Source organism: Stegostoma tigrinum, chromosome 9, assembly GCF_030684315.1.
Source record: "Stegostoma tigrinum isolate sSteTig4 chromosome 9, sSteTig4.hap1, whole genome shotgun sequence".
Lineage (NCBI taxonomy): Eukaryota > Metazoa > Chordata > Chondrichthyes > Orectolobiformes > Stegostomatidae > Stegostoma > Stegostoma tigrinum.
In genome coordinates, this window is record NC_081362.1 from 6,952,693 (window position 1) to 6,970,224 (window position 17,532).

Consider the following 17,532-nt stretch of genomic DNA (forward strand, 5'->3'; position numbering starts at 1 on the left):
TGTGACTCCAGACCCATAGCAACGTGGTTGACTCTAATTTGCCCTCTGGGCAATTAGGAATGGGCAATAAACTTTGGATTGGCCAGCGATGCCCACATCCGGGGAATGAATTTCAGCAAATTCCGGACGTTTCTGATAAAAATCTCAGAATGTGACACTCATTGCCCGCAACCTGTTGTGCCATCAAATGGGTATGGATAGGTTATTTGAGAAAGCAGCAATGGGTCAACTATGTTGGTCCGGGACTGGAGTCACGTGTAGGCCCAAACCAAATAAGAAAGGCAGATGCGTCTTCACCGTAAAATATGTGTGAGCGAATTGGATTTTTAATGACTGTCTGACAGTATTAGATTGACTTTAAATGAAGCCAGATCGTTTTTCAGCTTTTGTGCTTAAACTGAGTTCAAGATCTAATGGTTCTGGAAGGGTTAATGTTGGATGTTGCGTTAAGCTCCACCCAGTCTGATGACATGATGGGCGGAGAACCAGGAATATTGTTTGAGATTCTGATGGAAACAGATGTGTCGACATTGGTTCCTGATGGTTGCATTTCTTACGTGAGATTAGTCAATATAATTGTGCCTATTGCTCATCATACAATAAACTGTATCTTAAGAAAAGGAAATAACACATCCTTACCAGGTGCTACATGTGACTACAGACCTACAGCAATGTGGTTGGCTCTTAACTGGTCTCGGAAATGGCCAGGAGACCCAGGCCTTCCAAGAGTATTTATAGACAGGCAACAAATGCTGGGCACAGACATGGAGATCCAGGTAAGATAGCTGTCCTCGCATAATGATTGTCAGACCCTTAAACTAAAACTGAAATGACTGGAGAAGCTCAGCAGTTCTGGCAGTATCTGTGGAAAGAAAGCAGAGCTAACATTTTGAGTCCAGAGACACTTCTTTAGAACCATCTCTCCGCTATCCCAGGCATCAGTGTGGTGAACCTTCGATGTATGAGATGTGGGTACACAATACACTGTTCCCGGCGCAGCCTCCTAAGATTAGCGCCAGACATTTTTGCTGCTGCAAATTCTCTCACAATAAAGCCGATATCCCACTTACCTTCCAGATTTCCTCCTGCAACTGCATGTGAGCTTTTCAGAACTCACAAACAAAGAATCCTCTTGGTCAGCAACACTTCCAATCTCACGCCGTTCGAGAAACACTACACAATCACCACCCTACCAACCTCCGGATACAACGCATCATCCTCCGACACTTCCGCCATTTACAATCCGACCCCACCACCCAAGACATTTTTCCATCCCCTCCCCTGTCTGCTTTCTGGAGAGACCACTCTCTCCGTGACTCCCTTGTTCGCTCCACACTGCCCTCCAACCCCACCACACCCGGCTCCTTCCCCTGCAACTGCAGGAAATGCTACACTTGTCCCCACACCTCCTCCCTCACCCCTATCCCAGGCCCCAAGATGACCTTCCACATTAAGCAGAGGTTCACCTGCACATCTGCCAATGTGGTATACTGCATCCACTGTACCCGGTGCGGCTTCCTCTACATTGGGGAAACCAAGCGGAGGTTGGGGACCGCTTTGCAGAACACCTCCGCTCGGTTCGCAACAAACAACTGCACCTCCCAGTCGCAAACCATTTCCACTCCCCCTCCCATTCTCTAGATGACATATCCATCATGGGCCTCCTGCACTGCCACAATGATGCCACCCGAAGGTTGCAGGAACAGCAACTCATATTCCGCCTGGGAACCCTGCAGCCATATGGTATCAATGTGGACTTCACCAGTTTCAAAATCTCCCCTTCCCCTACTGCATCCCTAAACCAGCCCAGTTCGTCCCCTCCCCCCACTGCACCACACAACCAACCCAGCTCTTCCCCCCCACCCACTGCATCCCAAAACCAGTCCAACCTGTCTCTGCCTCCCTAACCGGTTCTTCCTCTCACCCATCCCTTCCTCCCACCCCAAGCCGCACCCCCAGCTACCCACTAACCTCATCCCACCTCCTTGACCTGTCCATCTTCCCTGGACTGAACTATCCCCTCCCTACCTCCCCACCTATACTCTCTCCACCTATCTTCTTTACTCTCCATCTTCGGTCCGTCTCCCCCTCTCTCCCTATTTATTCCAGTTCCCTCTCCCCATCCCCCTCTCTGATGTAGGGTGTAGGCCCGAAAGGTCAGCTTTTGTGCTCCTGAGATGCTGCTTGGCCTGCTGTGTTCATCCAGCCTCACATTTTATCATCTTGGAATTCTCCAGCATCTGCAGTTCCCATTATCTCTCTCTCCACTACACAATTCTGTTTTGCTTTCTACCAAAGTGAACAGCCTCACGTTCCCCACTTTATATAGCATCTGCTATGCTCTTGTTCATTTGCCAAAATGGTTTGAAGCCTCTTTACATCCTCCTTACAACTCCTGTTGCTATATTCTAGGTCATCAGCAAATTTGGAATTGTTGCATCTAGTCCCTGTGTCGAAATCATCGATGGAAATTGTGGTGTAAAACTCACCGGTCACAACCTACCAACTTGAGAATGACCCATTTAGTTCGCCTCTGTTCATCAACCTTTAATCCATGCCAGTGTAATACCCTAAAGTAACCAGTGGCCATTCCCCAATACAGGGATCATGCCTGTGGTCCATTGTGGGCTACAGTGTATAATTAGTCCCCTTCCTTCTGCTCACAATGATAGGTTAGGCCACCTCATCCAGGAATCTCAATGACAATTTCCATCAGACTGTACCCTACAGCCTCCATTTCACTCTCCGCCTCATAACATTCAATACAATCATGAAAAACGTAATCGTTGTTGATAGGCAATCCTAGTAGAAATCAAACAAACTTTACAGCAGAGCAATATTTTATAGCTTTTGCAGCATTAGCATTTGATGTTCTGTGAGCAGGAGTCCTAGCTCTCTCCAACTGGGTCAAACCTTGTGACTGGGAAGTACGATCCCACATTCATACTCTGCATTCCTTACCTTGAGCTGTAGCTTGGGCCTCAGTTTGATCTGGAGCGGGTTCAGCCAGAGCGTTGCTTTTATCTGTTCCCTGGAGTTTTCTCCCTTGCTGATTTGATTGCCTGTGGGAAGTAGACCAAAAGAATGAGGATCAGCCCACTCTCATAAAAACATATGAGAAGGGAGCGGTTTCTTCGAGTATGTTCCTCATATGCAATCAGATCATGGCCGATCTTCCACCTTCCCTCACAAACTTCACATCCCCAAACACCTATTGATCTTGGTGTTGAACACATTCAATGGGTGAGTCTCTAAGGTGGAGAATTCTGAAGATTCACCAACCTGTCTCAAACAGGTTTCTCTTCATCTCAGCTTGAAATGGCTGACATCTCATTCTCAGAGTGAGACCTCACATTTTGGACTCTACCACCAGGGGGTGGTGTCATCCTCCCAGCATTGACCCTTGCCAGTTCTCTTTGTACAAGAGTGTTAGAGCCTGAAAGTATGAACTAACCTAATGGCATAATCTATGCCCATCAGGGTATAATGGGTGGGACTAGCCTAAGTCCATTATGTGCCTTATTGGTCCCTGAATGATTACATTTCAGTGCTAATAACACGTAGCTAAGATTGCAATATGAGCTTTCACTTTAATTAGGCCTGATGTGTCACAAGACACAATAATTTGTCTTAGACGCAATGTCAATAGCCACTAAATTAATACATAGTAAACCTTTACTGTTTAATGAAGCCATGTGTAATTTCTGCCCAAGGTAAGGTGTGGACAGAGATAATGGGAACTGCAGATGCTGGAGAATCCAAGATAACAAAGTGTGGAGCTGGATGAACACAGCAGGCCAAGCAGCATCTCAGGAGTATAAAAGCTGACGTTTCATGCCTAGACCGATGAAGGGTCTAGGCCCGAAACGTCAGCTTTTGTGCTCCTGAGATGCTGCTTGGCCTGCTGTGTTCATCCACCTCCACACTTTGGTATCTTAGGTGTGGACATCCTTGTTTACATTGTATTACCAGTTTGACCAATACCTTTGGGATTGGTGGGTTTGAATTGACCCAGAATGTGTTTGCAATCAGGCTGCCAACAAAATAACAAGGCTGTGTCAGAATAATACATTCAATCAGACATTTTTTTTTCTAAGCTCCAGTGAGTGTAAGGCCAGCTTACTCAGTCCCTCCTCAAAAGACAATCCCAGAACTGGAAACCTACTGTAGTGATTGGAACCAGGTGGATCTTGTTGACTATGAGGTGTTTGACTGGGTTTGTTAATCTGGGCCAATCAGGGAGCCCTGCCTGACCAATATAAACAGGGGGTTTAGAATCTCCTCTAATCTGCTCAAGGTTTAGAGTGCTGTCCCCATGGCCTACAATAAAACAAAGAGCTGTGGATGCTTAAATGAAGTTGAAAGTGCTGGAGAAATGCAGCATCTGGACACAGAGAGACAGTTTCTTCAGAATTCCTCTGAATTTTGCAAAGTGGCCATCCAGCCAACTGAGCTGACCTTAGTTTACACTGTTTGAATTGCAAACCTACATTGTGTTCCTGGTGAGGCAAGTATGTGCCTTGCTTTGTTTAAAAACCAAACCATTCAAACAGAAAAAACCTACAATCCTGCATTTTGCTGAGAGTCTGTGGGCTTGTCATTGTTGTCTACAGCACTGAATAAACCTGACATAGACACTGGGCCACAGGCAGCTTACTGGACTGACTTTATTCATGCATTGTCAACAGAGAAAGCAATAGAACAGGATGCTCAGAAATTACAGTGTACTGCAATCATTGTGTATGTGTATTCTAAAAACTGATAGTTGCGTGATATGAATGAACAACTATTTACTTGTAAGATTTTCAATAAAACTTCGGATATTTTAAATGTTGGTGTTAAGCAAGTTCAAGGTAACACACAACAGACAACACAATAATCATTTCACATATTTTACAGTGCTCTTCCAGAACAGAACATTCTGGAAGAAAACGATTTTTACAAGCAGCTATTCCAAAAATGTACCTGTGATGCTTAGGTAATAATTTTTATGTGTTATACAGGTAATTATGAGTAATTAAGGCTTGTGAGTTATTTGCAAAGGTGGCTCAGATCTCTGATTGGTTTTTTGTAGTTTAAAGCCAATTTAGGACCATTGCACACCTCAGCCATTCACTATATCTGTAATTCAATCCCTGTATTCAGATCACCTCAAGGTTTCCATACTTTACAAAGGCTCATTGACTGTCCCTTTGTTGGTGCTTAACTGGAGAAATTCCTTCTTTCTTTTCCCCCACCCTCTGATCCTCTTTGGTTTATTGGCAGGGGTTGCTGTAGACAGTGAAAGCAGTCACTTATTATTTAGTGAATCCTAGTGAATTTGTTGGAATGTTGGTCAGAGATAAGGATACCAGTATAATTTGGCCTGGAGCAATCGCAGGACTAAAACTAAAATGGAGCCTTAGTGCTCTGAGGCAGGGGCCAGAATCTCATTAACAACTTAAAATATGTTTATTGTATAACCCTCATGAGGATTGTTGGTGCTGAGCATCTTTTAAATAAGGTCCTTGATAATCAGTGAATGATGCGGTATGTGCTATCTAACTGTACAGGTGCATTTACATAGCACCTATCGTGACATCACAATGCACTTTAGAGCCAAAGAAGTGCAGCTGCTGTTGCAATGTAGGTAACAAAGCAGCAAATTTACGCACAGCAAGCTCCCATAAAGAGCAATGTGATAATAAATTGCTCTATGCTGAAGGAATGGTGGCCAAGAGACAACGAAAAGCTCTTTTGCTACTCTTTATAATATTACCTTAACTCAAATACTGAGGCAGTCTGTACCCCAAAGCACCATTTCAAAGAGGTGCACAGATGGAGCCATTCCTAGTATCCTTGCTGATAGTTTGCCCCTTAATTATAGCTGCTTGAAGGTAAAATAGACGGTGGGGCCATTATTGTGATGTTATTTGTGGGATCTTGCTATGCCCAAGCTGGCAGCCAATGCAACAAGATCGACTCAGTTTCCAAAGTGCTCAAGGGGCCACGCGAGGCCTACCCAAGGCATTTTAAGGCACCACATAAATGCAGGCTACTTTTGTCTTCCCAACTTGGTAGATGGCTGAAGCAGGGAAATGGTTTCACAAAGAGAGATCTAAAGGTGGTGAGATTGTGGGAGAGACAGCGGCAGAGAGCTGAGAGAATGCCATTTAAGACAAATAAACAGACAATGGCTTGGATTGTCACCCGGAGCGCTCAGAAATGGGCTTGCTGCGTCTTCTAAAACATCAGCTTCGTTTGCTGGTTAAACACCAAAGTGAAACCTCATACCAAATTAGCAACGTACATATTTTTTCACTGAGGATGAAATCCTAGCCGAGACGGTTATCTGACCTGAAATCATGCCTTTGAACCGGCGATTAATGGCAGAGACCTCTCTCTGTTTGGTGTGTGAATTTGATTCCTTAGAATGGAGATGTATTTGCACTCGGCAACAGGACAACACAAAAGCCTTTGGGAGCAGAAGCAGTGAATAGCACAGAACAAGTGGGTGGCTCTGGGGAGGACTAATTGTCGGGTGTATGAAAGCACATTGCCCCAGATTGTAGGACGGCATTTCAGAGAATTACCATCACCCTCTCAATTTTCCTCTTGAAAGAAATAGCAGCTTGCTCCACTTCATTGAAAAAAATACTCTCACTTTCTTTGCAAAACGGAAGAGTTTTTTGTTTGTCTTTGTGAATGGGAAGAGTGAAAGGGAGGAGGGTTTTATTTTATCTATATAATTTGTTTTTAAAAACTGCTCTCTCTCAGGGACTGGCCAGCTGCCTTATAGCCTGCAGTGCTGGTACCTGATATCACAATCCAGCCTCTCAGTCCTCTGGCCTGTCCCTGAGAACAGCAGGTAGTCTATTCAGTCACAGAACAAAGGAAAATGTCAGGACAGAAAGAATGGTCAGACCAAAAGAGAGCTGATTGACAGCTAGATGAGATCAAAGAGGGATATTTACCAGGTATTTGTCAGCAAAAATGTGAATGCAGTCAATAAAGCAATGGGAAGGGGAGAGAAACAATCGCATATCAATATACACACAGACAGAAAATCCACACAGACCCACACACAAACAGATATACCTACAGAGACACATACAGACATATGCACACACACACACGTATGTACACACACATGCACATATACACACAGACAGACACTCACACAAATACACATGCATACACACGCACATAAACAGACATGCATATAGAGACACATACACACACAGACACAGGCACACACAGAAGCGCACACACACCCACATTCACAAACACACACACACACACAAACAGATATATACAGAGACACATACAGACATAAGCACATATACACATATAAGCACACACACATGCATAAACACATGTGCACATACACACACAGACATACTCATGCAAACACACACATGCACACACACAAACACAGCCATATTAATTTGTCTCATGTTGATTTCATTTTCTCCTAATGGTACACTCTCTATCCTGTGTCTGTACTGATGTGAGATAGAACAAGCTATGCTCTGTAACACTGGCTTTTATTCACATGGAAGGGACTCCCATTATACTTTTACTGATATGTTGTCACCTGCTGTAACATAGTAGAATATGCAACAGCCAATTTGCGCACAGCAAGCTCCCACAAGCAGCAATACAATTACACCCATAAAATATTTGTCAGTCGTCAATATTGCACAGGCTCGAGGTTCTGAAAGGGTTAATGCCACAGGCTGTATTAAGGCCCATGCAATCTGTTAATGTGTTGAGGGAATATAGGGAAAGAGAATTAGAATTAGGCTTATTGTCATGTGTACTCAAAACACAAAGAACAGGAGCGCAGTGAAAATCGTACAATGTCACCAGCACACAGCACTACCTTAGGTACAAATCTTTGGTACAAAAAATAGAGAAAACAAAGAAAAGAAAGGTACACTGCATTACAGATATACCTGGTAGAAGTTAGGAAACTAAGAAGTAAAAAGATTGACATTACAGCTTTTCTGTAAGGTCATCTGGCTTAAGGCCCTGATGGAAACTGATTGGTTTAGTGGGTATGTTGAACTAGCTGATACTACTTGTAACCCCCGCTATCATCACAATAAACCATAATTTGTCGTGAAGGTAAGTCCTGTTCCCACTATATCTAAGAGGTCTTCATCCTCTATCACTGTTAACAAGCACGGCTGCCGACACAGTATAGAAAGGAGAAGGGACTGGTCCTTTTCTGCAGGTTCAGGAGTTTTTGCGAGGGAGAATCCACTGACATTGGTGGGGTCCACAGGGGCTGGGGTGCATTAATGATATTTTTATTAGATTTTAGTAAATTTCTGATCTAGCGTTGTAAGTTTCCGTTGAGCAGTTAATGTTGTTTTTGTTACAGAGCCCCAAAAGGAGCTGTATAACTTGTTAAATGCTGTGTTCATTTAAAAGAGCAGAAAGATAGATTGACTGTGCAGGTTCAAGTCCCATCTGATCTCGCTGAACAGGTCAATTTAAAACACTGTGTAAAGCAACTGCTGACACTCTGGTGTTGCCCTGTGTATTGTCCCTACCTTTAAGCTAGGAGTTGTGGGTTCAAATCCCACATGCTCTAGAGAGGTGCAATAACATATCTAACTAGGTTGGTTAAAAAGGGATAACATGGTGTGAAGCTGGATGAACACAATGGACCAAGCAGTGCCAGAAGAGCAGGAAAGTTTGACGTTTCGGGTCGGGATCCTTCTTCAGAAATGGGGGAGGGGAAAGGGATTCTGAAATAAATAGGGAGACACGGGGAGGTGGATAGAAGATGGATAAAGGAGAAGATAGGGTGAGAGGAGACAGAAAGGTCAAGTAGGCGGGGCTGGAGCCAGTGAAGGTGAATGTAGGTGGGGAGTTGGGAGGGGATAGGTCAGTCCAGGGAGGACGGACAGGTCGGGAGGGGGGCGCGGGATGAGGTTAGTGGGTAGTGGGTGGGGTGGGGCTTGAGGTGGGAGGAATGGTTAGGGAGGCAGGGGCTTGCTGGGCTGTGCCCCAGTGGGATATTAACTTCTGGACAGGGAAAGGGTCTGGAAGGGAAATGTGGAAATTGATGTTTGTGCTAAATTACTGACTTACAATGAAATTATTGTAAATTTCTGAAAGTCTTTTGCCACTCATTCAATATAAGTCAATTTGGCTCAGTTTGCTTGGCCAAGTTCTGGAAAAGAGAATTAGCCATGAGTGTGAGTTATTGCCCTCTGGGCAATGAGGAATGGGCAATAAATGCTGTTTAGCCAGTGACGCCCTTAATCCATGAATGAATAAAGGAAAAAACATGTGGATATTAGCCTGTAGCACTGATGAGACGCTTCATTTGTTCCTTTACAACAGTGACCTTACTTTTATATGTACAATGTTGCCTTGGAACACCCTGAAGCTGCACAAAGCGCTATATAAATGCAAGTGTTGAACCTAGAAGTGAACTTTGTGAAGGAGTATTTGTTGAAACGTTGCCCTCAGAGGTCTCAGTTGCAGCCCAAAGTGACAAAATTCTCCATGGCGCCACAAATGAAACTGGCTCTTCCTTTGATTTGCAAACCAGCTGATGATTGCCAAATAGTCTGTGGAAAATGCCAGAGCTCTGCCTTATCTTGGTGCAATCAATCCCTTCTCTGTAGACAAGTTGACTATCACTCACCCAGTACGTGTGGGCCGCTGTCCCAATGCAGTACATTAATATTGCAAATGCTCTGTGGTTGTTCTACTTGGTGCACATTAGAATTTCAACAAACTTTAACGTACGGCATGCTTAATTTAACCCTTTGAGCTCTGAAACAACACCAGTAGTATTCTATTCACATTTCCTTAAATGACAGAATCATTGAGTCACGCAGTAATACAGCATGAGAACAGACCCTTTGGCCCAACCAGTCCATGCAGAACATAATCCCAAACTAAACCAGTCCCACCTGCCTGCTCCTGGCCCATATCCCTCCAAATCTTTCCTACTCATGGACTTATCTAAGTGTCTTTTGAGTGTTGTAACTGCACCCACATCCACCACTTCCTCAGGAAGTTCATTCCACACGCAAACCAACCTGTATAAAAAACAAATTACCCCTCACGTCTTTCTTAAGACTCCCTCCTCTCACCTTAAAAATATGCCTCCAGTCTTGAAATCTCCCATCCGAGGGAAAAGGCAACAGCCACTAACTCTGTACCCTTCATTATTTTATAAACTGTATAAAGCCACCTCTCAAGCTCCTATGCTCCAGTGAAAAAAGTCCCACCCTATCCAGTTCGTTACAACTCAAACCCTCTCCAGCTTGATAATATCCTTTCTAGAACTGGGCAACCAGAACCAGACACAGTATTCCAGAACAGTCCTTACCAATGTCTTGTGCAACCTCAACACAATGTCCCAACTCCTAGACTCAAAGGCCTGAGCAATGAAGGCGAATGTGCCAAATGCCTTTTTACTACCCTGTCTACATGTGGTAAGAATGTATGCCACTGAACGTCTAGGTGCCTCTGTTCTGCAACGCTACCCTAGGCCCTACCAGTAATTATGTAAGTCCTACCCCTGTTTATTGTACCAAAATGCAATACGTTGCATTTATCCAGATTGAGCCCCATCTGCTATTTTCCCTGGCCCAATGACCCATTCGATTGAGCGACAGACTTTATTTTAGTCACCACAAAAGCAATAACCAGAGGCCCACAGATTTAAAGGCAATGGCAAATGATCTAGGGAGAAGGCGAAGGAGAAATGTTTTCACTCAGGAGTTGTCAAATTAACTGAAAGGCTTAACCTGATGGGATGTTGGAAACTTGTTGCAATAATTGGGGGCGTCACAGTGGCTCAGTGGTTAGCACTGCTGCCTCACAGCCCCAGGGACCCGGGTTCGATTCCAGCCTCGGGCGACTGTCTGTGTGGAGTTTGCACATTCTCCCCATGTCTGCGCGGGTTTCCTCCGGGTGCTCCTGTTTCCTTCCACAATCCAAAGGTGTGCAAGTTCAGTGGATTGGCTAGGGAAATTAGCCAGGAGAAATGTCGGGTGGTAACAAAGTGTGAGGCTGGATGAACACAGCAGGCCAAGCAGCATCTTAGGAGCACAAAAGCTGACCTGTCGGGCCTAGACCCTTCATCAGAAAGGGGGGTGGCGAGAAGATTTTGAAATAAACAGGGAGAGAGGGGGAGGCGGACTGAAGATGGAGAGAAAAGAAGATAGATGACAACAAGAGAGTTGCAGTGAGAGGGAGATCAACTGAGGTTGGTCCGGAGGGAGGAGGGTAACTTCTTCAGGTTAGGCATCCTGGAAGAGGCTTTGCAGTGAGGTTAAAATTGTGATCAGAGATAATGGGAACTGCAGATGCTAGAGAATCCAAGATAACAAAGTGTGGAGCTGAATGAACACAGCAGGCCAAGCAGCATCTCAGGAGCACAAAAGCTGATGTTTCGGGCCTAGACCCTTCATCAGAAAAGGGGGATGGGGAGAGGATTCCGAAATAAACAGGGAGAGAGGGGGGAGGCTCTGAAATAAATAGGGAGAGGGAGGAGGCTTCTGAAATAAATAGGGAGAGATCTGGGTGAGAGTGTCAGTGCAAACCCAATGGGCTGAATGGCCTGTTTTCACACTGTTGGGGATTCAAAAAAAAAAGAAGTAATAATTTTAAAAGAGATTTGGGCAGTGGAGTGTTGCACAAAAGGCAGGGGACCTTGAGACATGTGCAAACCAGTCCTTTGAAGAGGTAGCACAGGCTTGGTAGCACTGGCCTCTCTTCGGTGCCGACCATTTCCATGATTCTGCGAACAAATTGCAGAGAAATGTCAGAACTTTGGCAAAGCAATCCCTGAAGACTAGAATTGGAATTCGGGTTTATGTGAATTTGGTTTAGTTTGCTCGGCCAAATTCTGTTCAGTGAACTACAGCAAGTTAATGGCCGAGCTGACATTTGCTGGAAAAGAGAGTTAGTTATGAGTGTGAGTTATTTCTTTCTCATTAAAATAGCCATTCAGTTAAATAAAAGTCCATGTGTTTTCAGCAGAATTGATTTAGGAGCTTGAGGTTTAATTGTCACAGGTTTGTGTGGCTGACCACAGGTGTGCTCCCACGCCATTCCAATGTTCACGCTGGGCTGCACAAGGTAAATGTCCGACATCAAGCTGAAATGTACAGTATGAGTAATTCCAGTTGTAAAGGCAGACCAGCCTGAGACCAGCAGGTAAGAGATGGGGCTAAATGCTGTTGGATGCCTTGATAATTCAATCAGAGATAACAAGATGTAGAGCTGGATGAACACAGCAGACCAGGCAGCATCAGAGGAGCAGGAAAGCTGCCGTTTCGGGCCTGGACCCTTCCTCAGAAATGGGGGACAGGAAGGGGTTTCTGAAATAAATAGAGATGGGGGGGGCGGGGTGAGGCAATGATGGAAGTTGGACAGAGGAGCAGATAGGTGGAGAGAAGATGGACAGGTCAAGGAGGCAGTAAAGGTGCGTGTAGGTGGGAAGTTAGGGTGGGGGTTAGTCAGTTGAGGGAAGATGGACAGGTCAAGGAGGCGGGGATGAGGCTAGTAGGTAGGAAGTGGGGGTGGGGTTTGGCCAATGAATTGGGAGGACCGGATAGATGGGAGAAAAGGCGGACAGGTCAAGGAGGTGGGGATGCTTTAATAAACAAGGCCTCACATCCCTAGTGCAAATTACCTGATTCAGCCCAGAATCCCAGTTATGACTTGAATCCAGAGTATTCTGGCTCTCCCGGCCTAGAGAACTTTGAGGTGAAGTCTGGTATGGTCTGGAGGTGAGGCCTGTCATTGTCTGGAGACAAGGCCTGGCATAATCTGGAGATGTGGTCTGAAGACTGGGCCCGACATAGTCAGGAGGCTAGGCCTGGCATGGTCTGGAGGTTAGGCCTGACATTGTCTGGAGATGTGGTCCGAAGGCTAGGCCCGGCATGGTCTGGAGGTTAGGTCCGGCATGGTCTGGAGGTTAGGCTCGGCATGGTCTGGAGGTTAGGTTTGGCATGATCTGGAGGTTAGGCCTGGCATGGGCTGGAGGTTAGGCCCGGCATGGTCTGGAGGTTAGGCCTGGTATGATCTGGAGATGAGGCCGGGCATAGGCTGGATTGGAAGTGCTGTTATTCTGAACTTTTTCTAATTTATTCCCATGATTTTGTGCTTTTAAAAGGTGGCAAGTACATCGGTAATGCTGAGCATTTTATTTCTTTATTTTTCTAGGTTTTTCCTAACAATTTGTACTTCGGTACATTCATGCCTAACATGGTGCCCTAAGTAGAAACTTGTAAACTTTCCACTGTACAATAAAGCTAATTCTAATTCCATTCCTCAACCCCATTTTGCTGTCTTTTCCCCATAACCCTCGATTCCCTACCTGATTAAAAATCAATCTCAGTCTTGAATGTACTTCATAGTCAACAGCCAGCTGCGGTAAAAGATTCCACAGAGTCACTGCCCTCTGAGAGAAGAAATTCCTCCTCATTTCCATCTTAAATGTGTTGCCCTTTATTCTGAGACTATACCTTCTGTTCCTGGACTTTTGCACAACGGGAAACGATCTTTCGGTATCTATCCTGTCAGGTCTCCTAAGAACCCTGTACATTTCAACAAGTTCGCCTCTCGTTTTTTCTAAAGTCCATGTGCAAACCACTCCATATCACCTCATAGGCAATCCCTCCATACCTGGGATTAGCCCAATGAACCTTGTCTGGCTGTCTCCAGTTCCAAGTCATCTTTCCCTAGGTTAGGCACCTAAAACTCTTCACGGTACTCCATTTGCAATCTGACTAGATCTGTATAGTTTTAGCAAAACCTCCCCACTTTCATATTCTGTTCCATTTGAAATAAAGGCCAACATTCCATTTGCCTTCCCTAATGCCTGCTCAACATGGATGCTAGCTTCTTTTCCTAATTGGCCCATAGGATAGTTAGGCCAGCATTTATTTAACAACCCTCTGGGGTGGGTAGTAAGGGTCAACCACATTGCTATAGGTCTGGAGTCACATGTAGGCCAAACCAGTTAAAGATGGCAGTTTCCTTCCCTCAGGGACATCAGTGAACCAGATGGGCTTTCCCCAGACAATTGACAATGGATTCATGGTCATCATTAGATTCTCAATTCCAGATTTTTATTGGATTCAAATTCCCCCAACTGCCATGGCAGGATTCGAACCTGGGCTCCTGGAACATTATCTGAGTCTCTGGTTTAACAGTCGAGCGATAATACCACTAAACCATCACCTCCCTCTTTTTGTGGCTTTAGCACAAAGACTCTAAAACCTCTCTGTGCATTGGTTTTCTGCAGTCTTTCTCCATTTAAATAACCTTCAGCCCCTCTATTCTTCCTGCCAAATCTCTGTAAAATCCCTCTGGTTTTGTGGAATATATATCCTTTTATTCATTCACAGGACACGGGTGTTGCTAGCTGGGCCTGCATTTATTATCCATTCCTAAGGGCCCTGGAATTCAAAATGCTGTGACTCCCTCCCTAATAGACCTGTGAAAGGGAAGATACTGTAGTCACAGAGGACTGCTTATCCATTGGAGACAGATGGATTATAAGGGGTTTAACCTGAGGATTACCACACCTCGGGTGAGGCGTGAGGTGGAGTAAGAGAGCCCTCATGGTATTGAACCCACATTGTTGGCATCACTTCACATCTCAGAGCCAGCCATTCAGCCAACTGAGCTACCTGATGCTCAAAGGGCTATATGCACGCCACACAGATTGCAGCTTGCTTCGCTCCACCTCCTCAAGGTCATTCAGAGTCAGGCAACAAATGCTGGTCTGGTCAGTGGGGCCCAGATCCCTTGAAAGTTTGGATAACCAACCTGATGGGTAAGGGGAACAAGGGTCAAAGGCAAAAGGCGGGAGAATGGGGTTGACAAACTTATCAGCTATGATCGAATGGCCTAATTTATTGCTAAATCTGATGGTTGTATGGACGAGATCCTGCGTGGGGTTCCCCAAGTTCTTCCAGTTCCAGAGATAACAAGGTGTAGAGCTGAATGAACACAGCAGGCCAAGCAGCAACAGTGGAGCAGGAAAGCTGATGTTTCGGGCCTAGACCCTTGGCTTACATCCGCTAGCTCCCAGATATGGAGGGGTGAAACAGTTCCTCTTCTACACTCACCCACCCTCTTGGGTGGTCATCCCCTCCCAGGCTCATTTGCAAAGGACCCCTTCCACGGTGCTAAGCTTTCTCTCAGACCGAATGAACTTATGTTTTAAAAGGAGCCAAATTAACCAGAGTTTCCGGAGGTATCAGAAGAGTAAACAAAAAAACTGGAGATCTGAAACGAAAACAGAAATTTCCGAAGAAACTCACCAGATCTGGTAGCATCTATGGACAGAGAAACAGAGTTAAAAGTTTTGAGATAACAAGGTGTGGAGCTGGACGAACACAGCAGGCCAAGCAGCATCATCCCGCTCCACACTTTGTTACCTTAAAAGTTTTGAGTCTGGTTTATGACTCTCCTCAGAGGAGTGAGTTTCTTAATTACTACAGATAAGAAAAAAAAAATAACGCAGCTCACTTACACACAGGTTAGAAATACATAGCAGTAGGAATGTTGCAAAGAAGTTATAAGGGTCAGTCTCTGAGTCATTCCTAAGGGATGAATGATAGAACATTGTCCTGTACAGTAATGTTACTGCGATGGGGCTGATTTTGATGGTTCATAGCTACCCTGAAGTATGATTTAGTTGCACTGTAATGTCACCAGGCTAGTTAACCAGGAAGCTAGGTTAGGTAAAGATGCCATAGTCCTACCAGAGCATAGGACTGCTCCCTTGTTAGAGAGAGGTGACTGGTGCTGGTTTAACCCAAGGGTCACCACACCTCAGGTGATGTTGAGAAGAAGAATCCTATGTGGGAATCTTAGCCAGTGTGCAGAAATTGTACTTACGCTGTTAACATCACTGTGTGTCATGGAACAGCTGTCCAGCAAACTGAGCTAACCTCCCCCTTCCCCCTCTGCTAAGTATCCATGGGGCCTCAAATCCCACTGTGGCATCTGGTGGGATTTCAATCCAGCGCATAATAAATTCATGTAATGAATGGGAATTTCTGGAATGGAAATGGTGCTACAGCAAAGCTGCCTTTGGATTGCTGTCAAATCTCACCTGACCCACTCCTGTCCTCAGAGCCAGTCTGATCCACATGTGACTCCAAGCCCACGGTAATGCATTCACTTTTAGCCACTGACTGAAATGGTCGAGTCAGCCACTTTGATACAAGGGCAATAGGATAAGAAAAATGAACAAACGCCAGCGACTCCCACTTCCTACTGAAGAATATTCGACAGATTGAGATTCAATACCTACTCTTTTTGGGATCTTGCGGAAGCGGAATCTCTTCACAATGGGATAACAGATAAGTTTGGCTTGAGGTGACCTCTAGGCCCATCTTTTGTTCCCTTGCCCAATTGGATTTCAGCTCTTGCTGGAGGAGGGCATGCTCTGAGTTCAGATAGGGAGAATCTTCCAGAGGATCAGCACCTGGTTTCGCGTTGGGGCCAAAGGGCGATGGTGTACCTGCCTCATTATTTCCCACAGAGATGCCCAGCGCTCCTCCCTCGGTATCAGGGCCATGGTTCCTGGCATCTCCAACCCTTGGACATTCCGAGCTGCCTGTCTCTATACTGCCCTCCTCCAAGTTAATCTGAAAGAAAAGATCATCGTTGATCAGATTGAATGGAGTAGGTGGGATCAAGTTGATTGCAGGAGGTGGGAGCAGGTCTCCTGGGCCGATATCCGCACACTGTCCTCTGATGGCCTCGTGCCCGTTGCTGGAGCTCTTGTTCACGTATTTCTGGAGGGGTAAGGAAGGGAGGGAGGTTAGCTTCCTCTTCTGCTTCAGCATCCGACCCCCGGGCGCCGAGCTTGATGGCCTTCGACTGGACATTCCCCCTTTGGCCACGCGATCCCCAGGAGGGGGTCCCTGCCACAGCTCCCGGTCCGCAGCCTCTGCATCTTGTCTTGGCTGCAGGGAGACCGTGTCACCCTGTCCTGGCATTCCATCCTCATCCTGGGAGCCTCCCCCAACGTGCCCGCGACCTCTTCGGACACGGAGCGTGAGAGACGCCACCCTCCTCCTCCAAAACCTCCGGCAGTCGCAACAGAAAATGCCCCACAGCATGTGTCTGTGCTGAGTGCCTGGCATTTCTTTGATGGAGAGGGGGTCAAGCGGTAGGGGGTTACAGCTGGAGAATTTCAAAGAACTTAAGAGACAATCCTGCTGACCATCGCTACCATCTTCCCTGAGCAGTTGGAAGCAGTTGCTTGCTGTGCCCACTTGTCCCAATATCGCGTGAGCTGTGGGGCAGAGAACAGACAAATATTAATCACCGCTTGGGTGCAGGGAGAAACGCTTTTGTGAGCACTGTTGTTTTCCCAGCTGCATTAATAATCTAATCCAACTGAATGAGATGAACCTTTTTCAAAGGAATCGCAGGAGTGAGAGAGAGAGAGAAAAGAAAGAATCTGTGCAGCTCAAAATAATAGAATTCTTTTTACCATGTTTCGATGGGTAAGAACCAATCATTTGCTGGTCAGGTGGGTTTTAG

At 45.6% G+C, this 17,532-nt stretch overlaps 1 protein-coding gene across 1 annotated transcript in view; it reads right to left on the bottom strand.

Moving 5' to 3' along the window:
- The window catches only part of LOC125454821 (uncharacterized), a 52,925-nt gene extending 35,820 nt beyond the window's left edge, over nt 1-17,105 (bottom strand). Inside the window, exons 1-2 of the mRNA XM_048536044.2 lie at nt 16,292-17,105; nt 2,962-3,062 (exon numbers count right to left, since the gene is read on the bottom strand). Coding sequence (XP_048392001.2) covers nt 2,962-3,062; nt 16,292-17,105 — 915 coding nt within the window. The remainder of the gene's footprint in view (nt 1-2,961; nt 3,063-16,291) is intronic.
- Between the last annotated feature and the right edge of the window lie 427 nt (nt 17,106-17,532).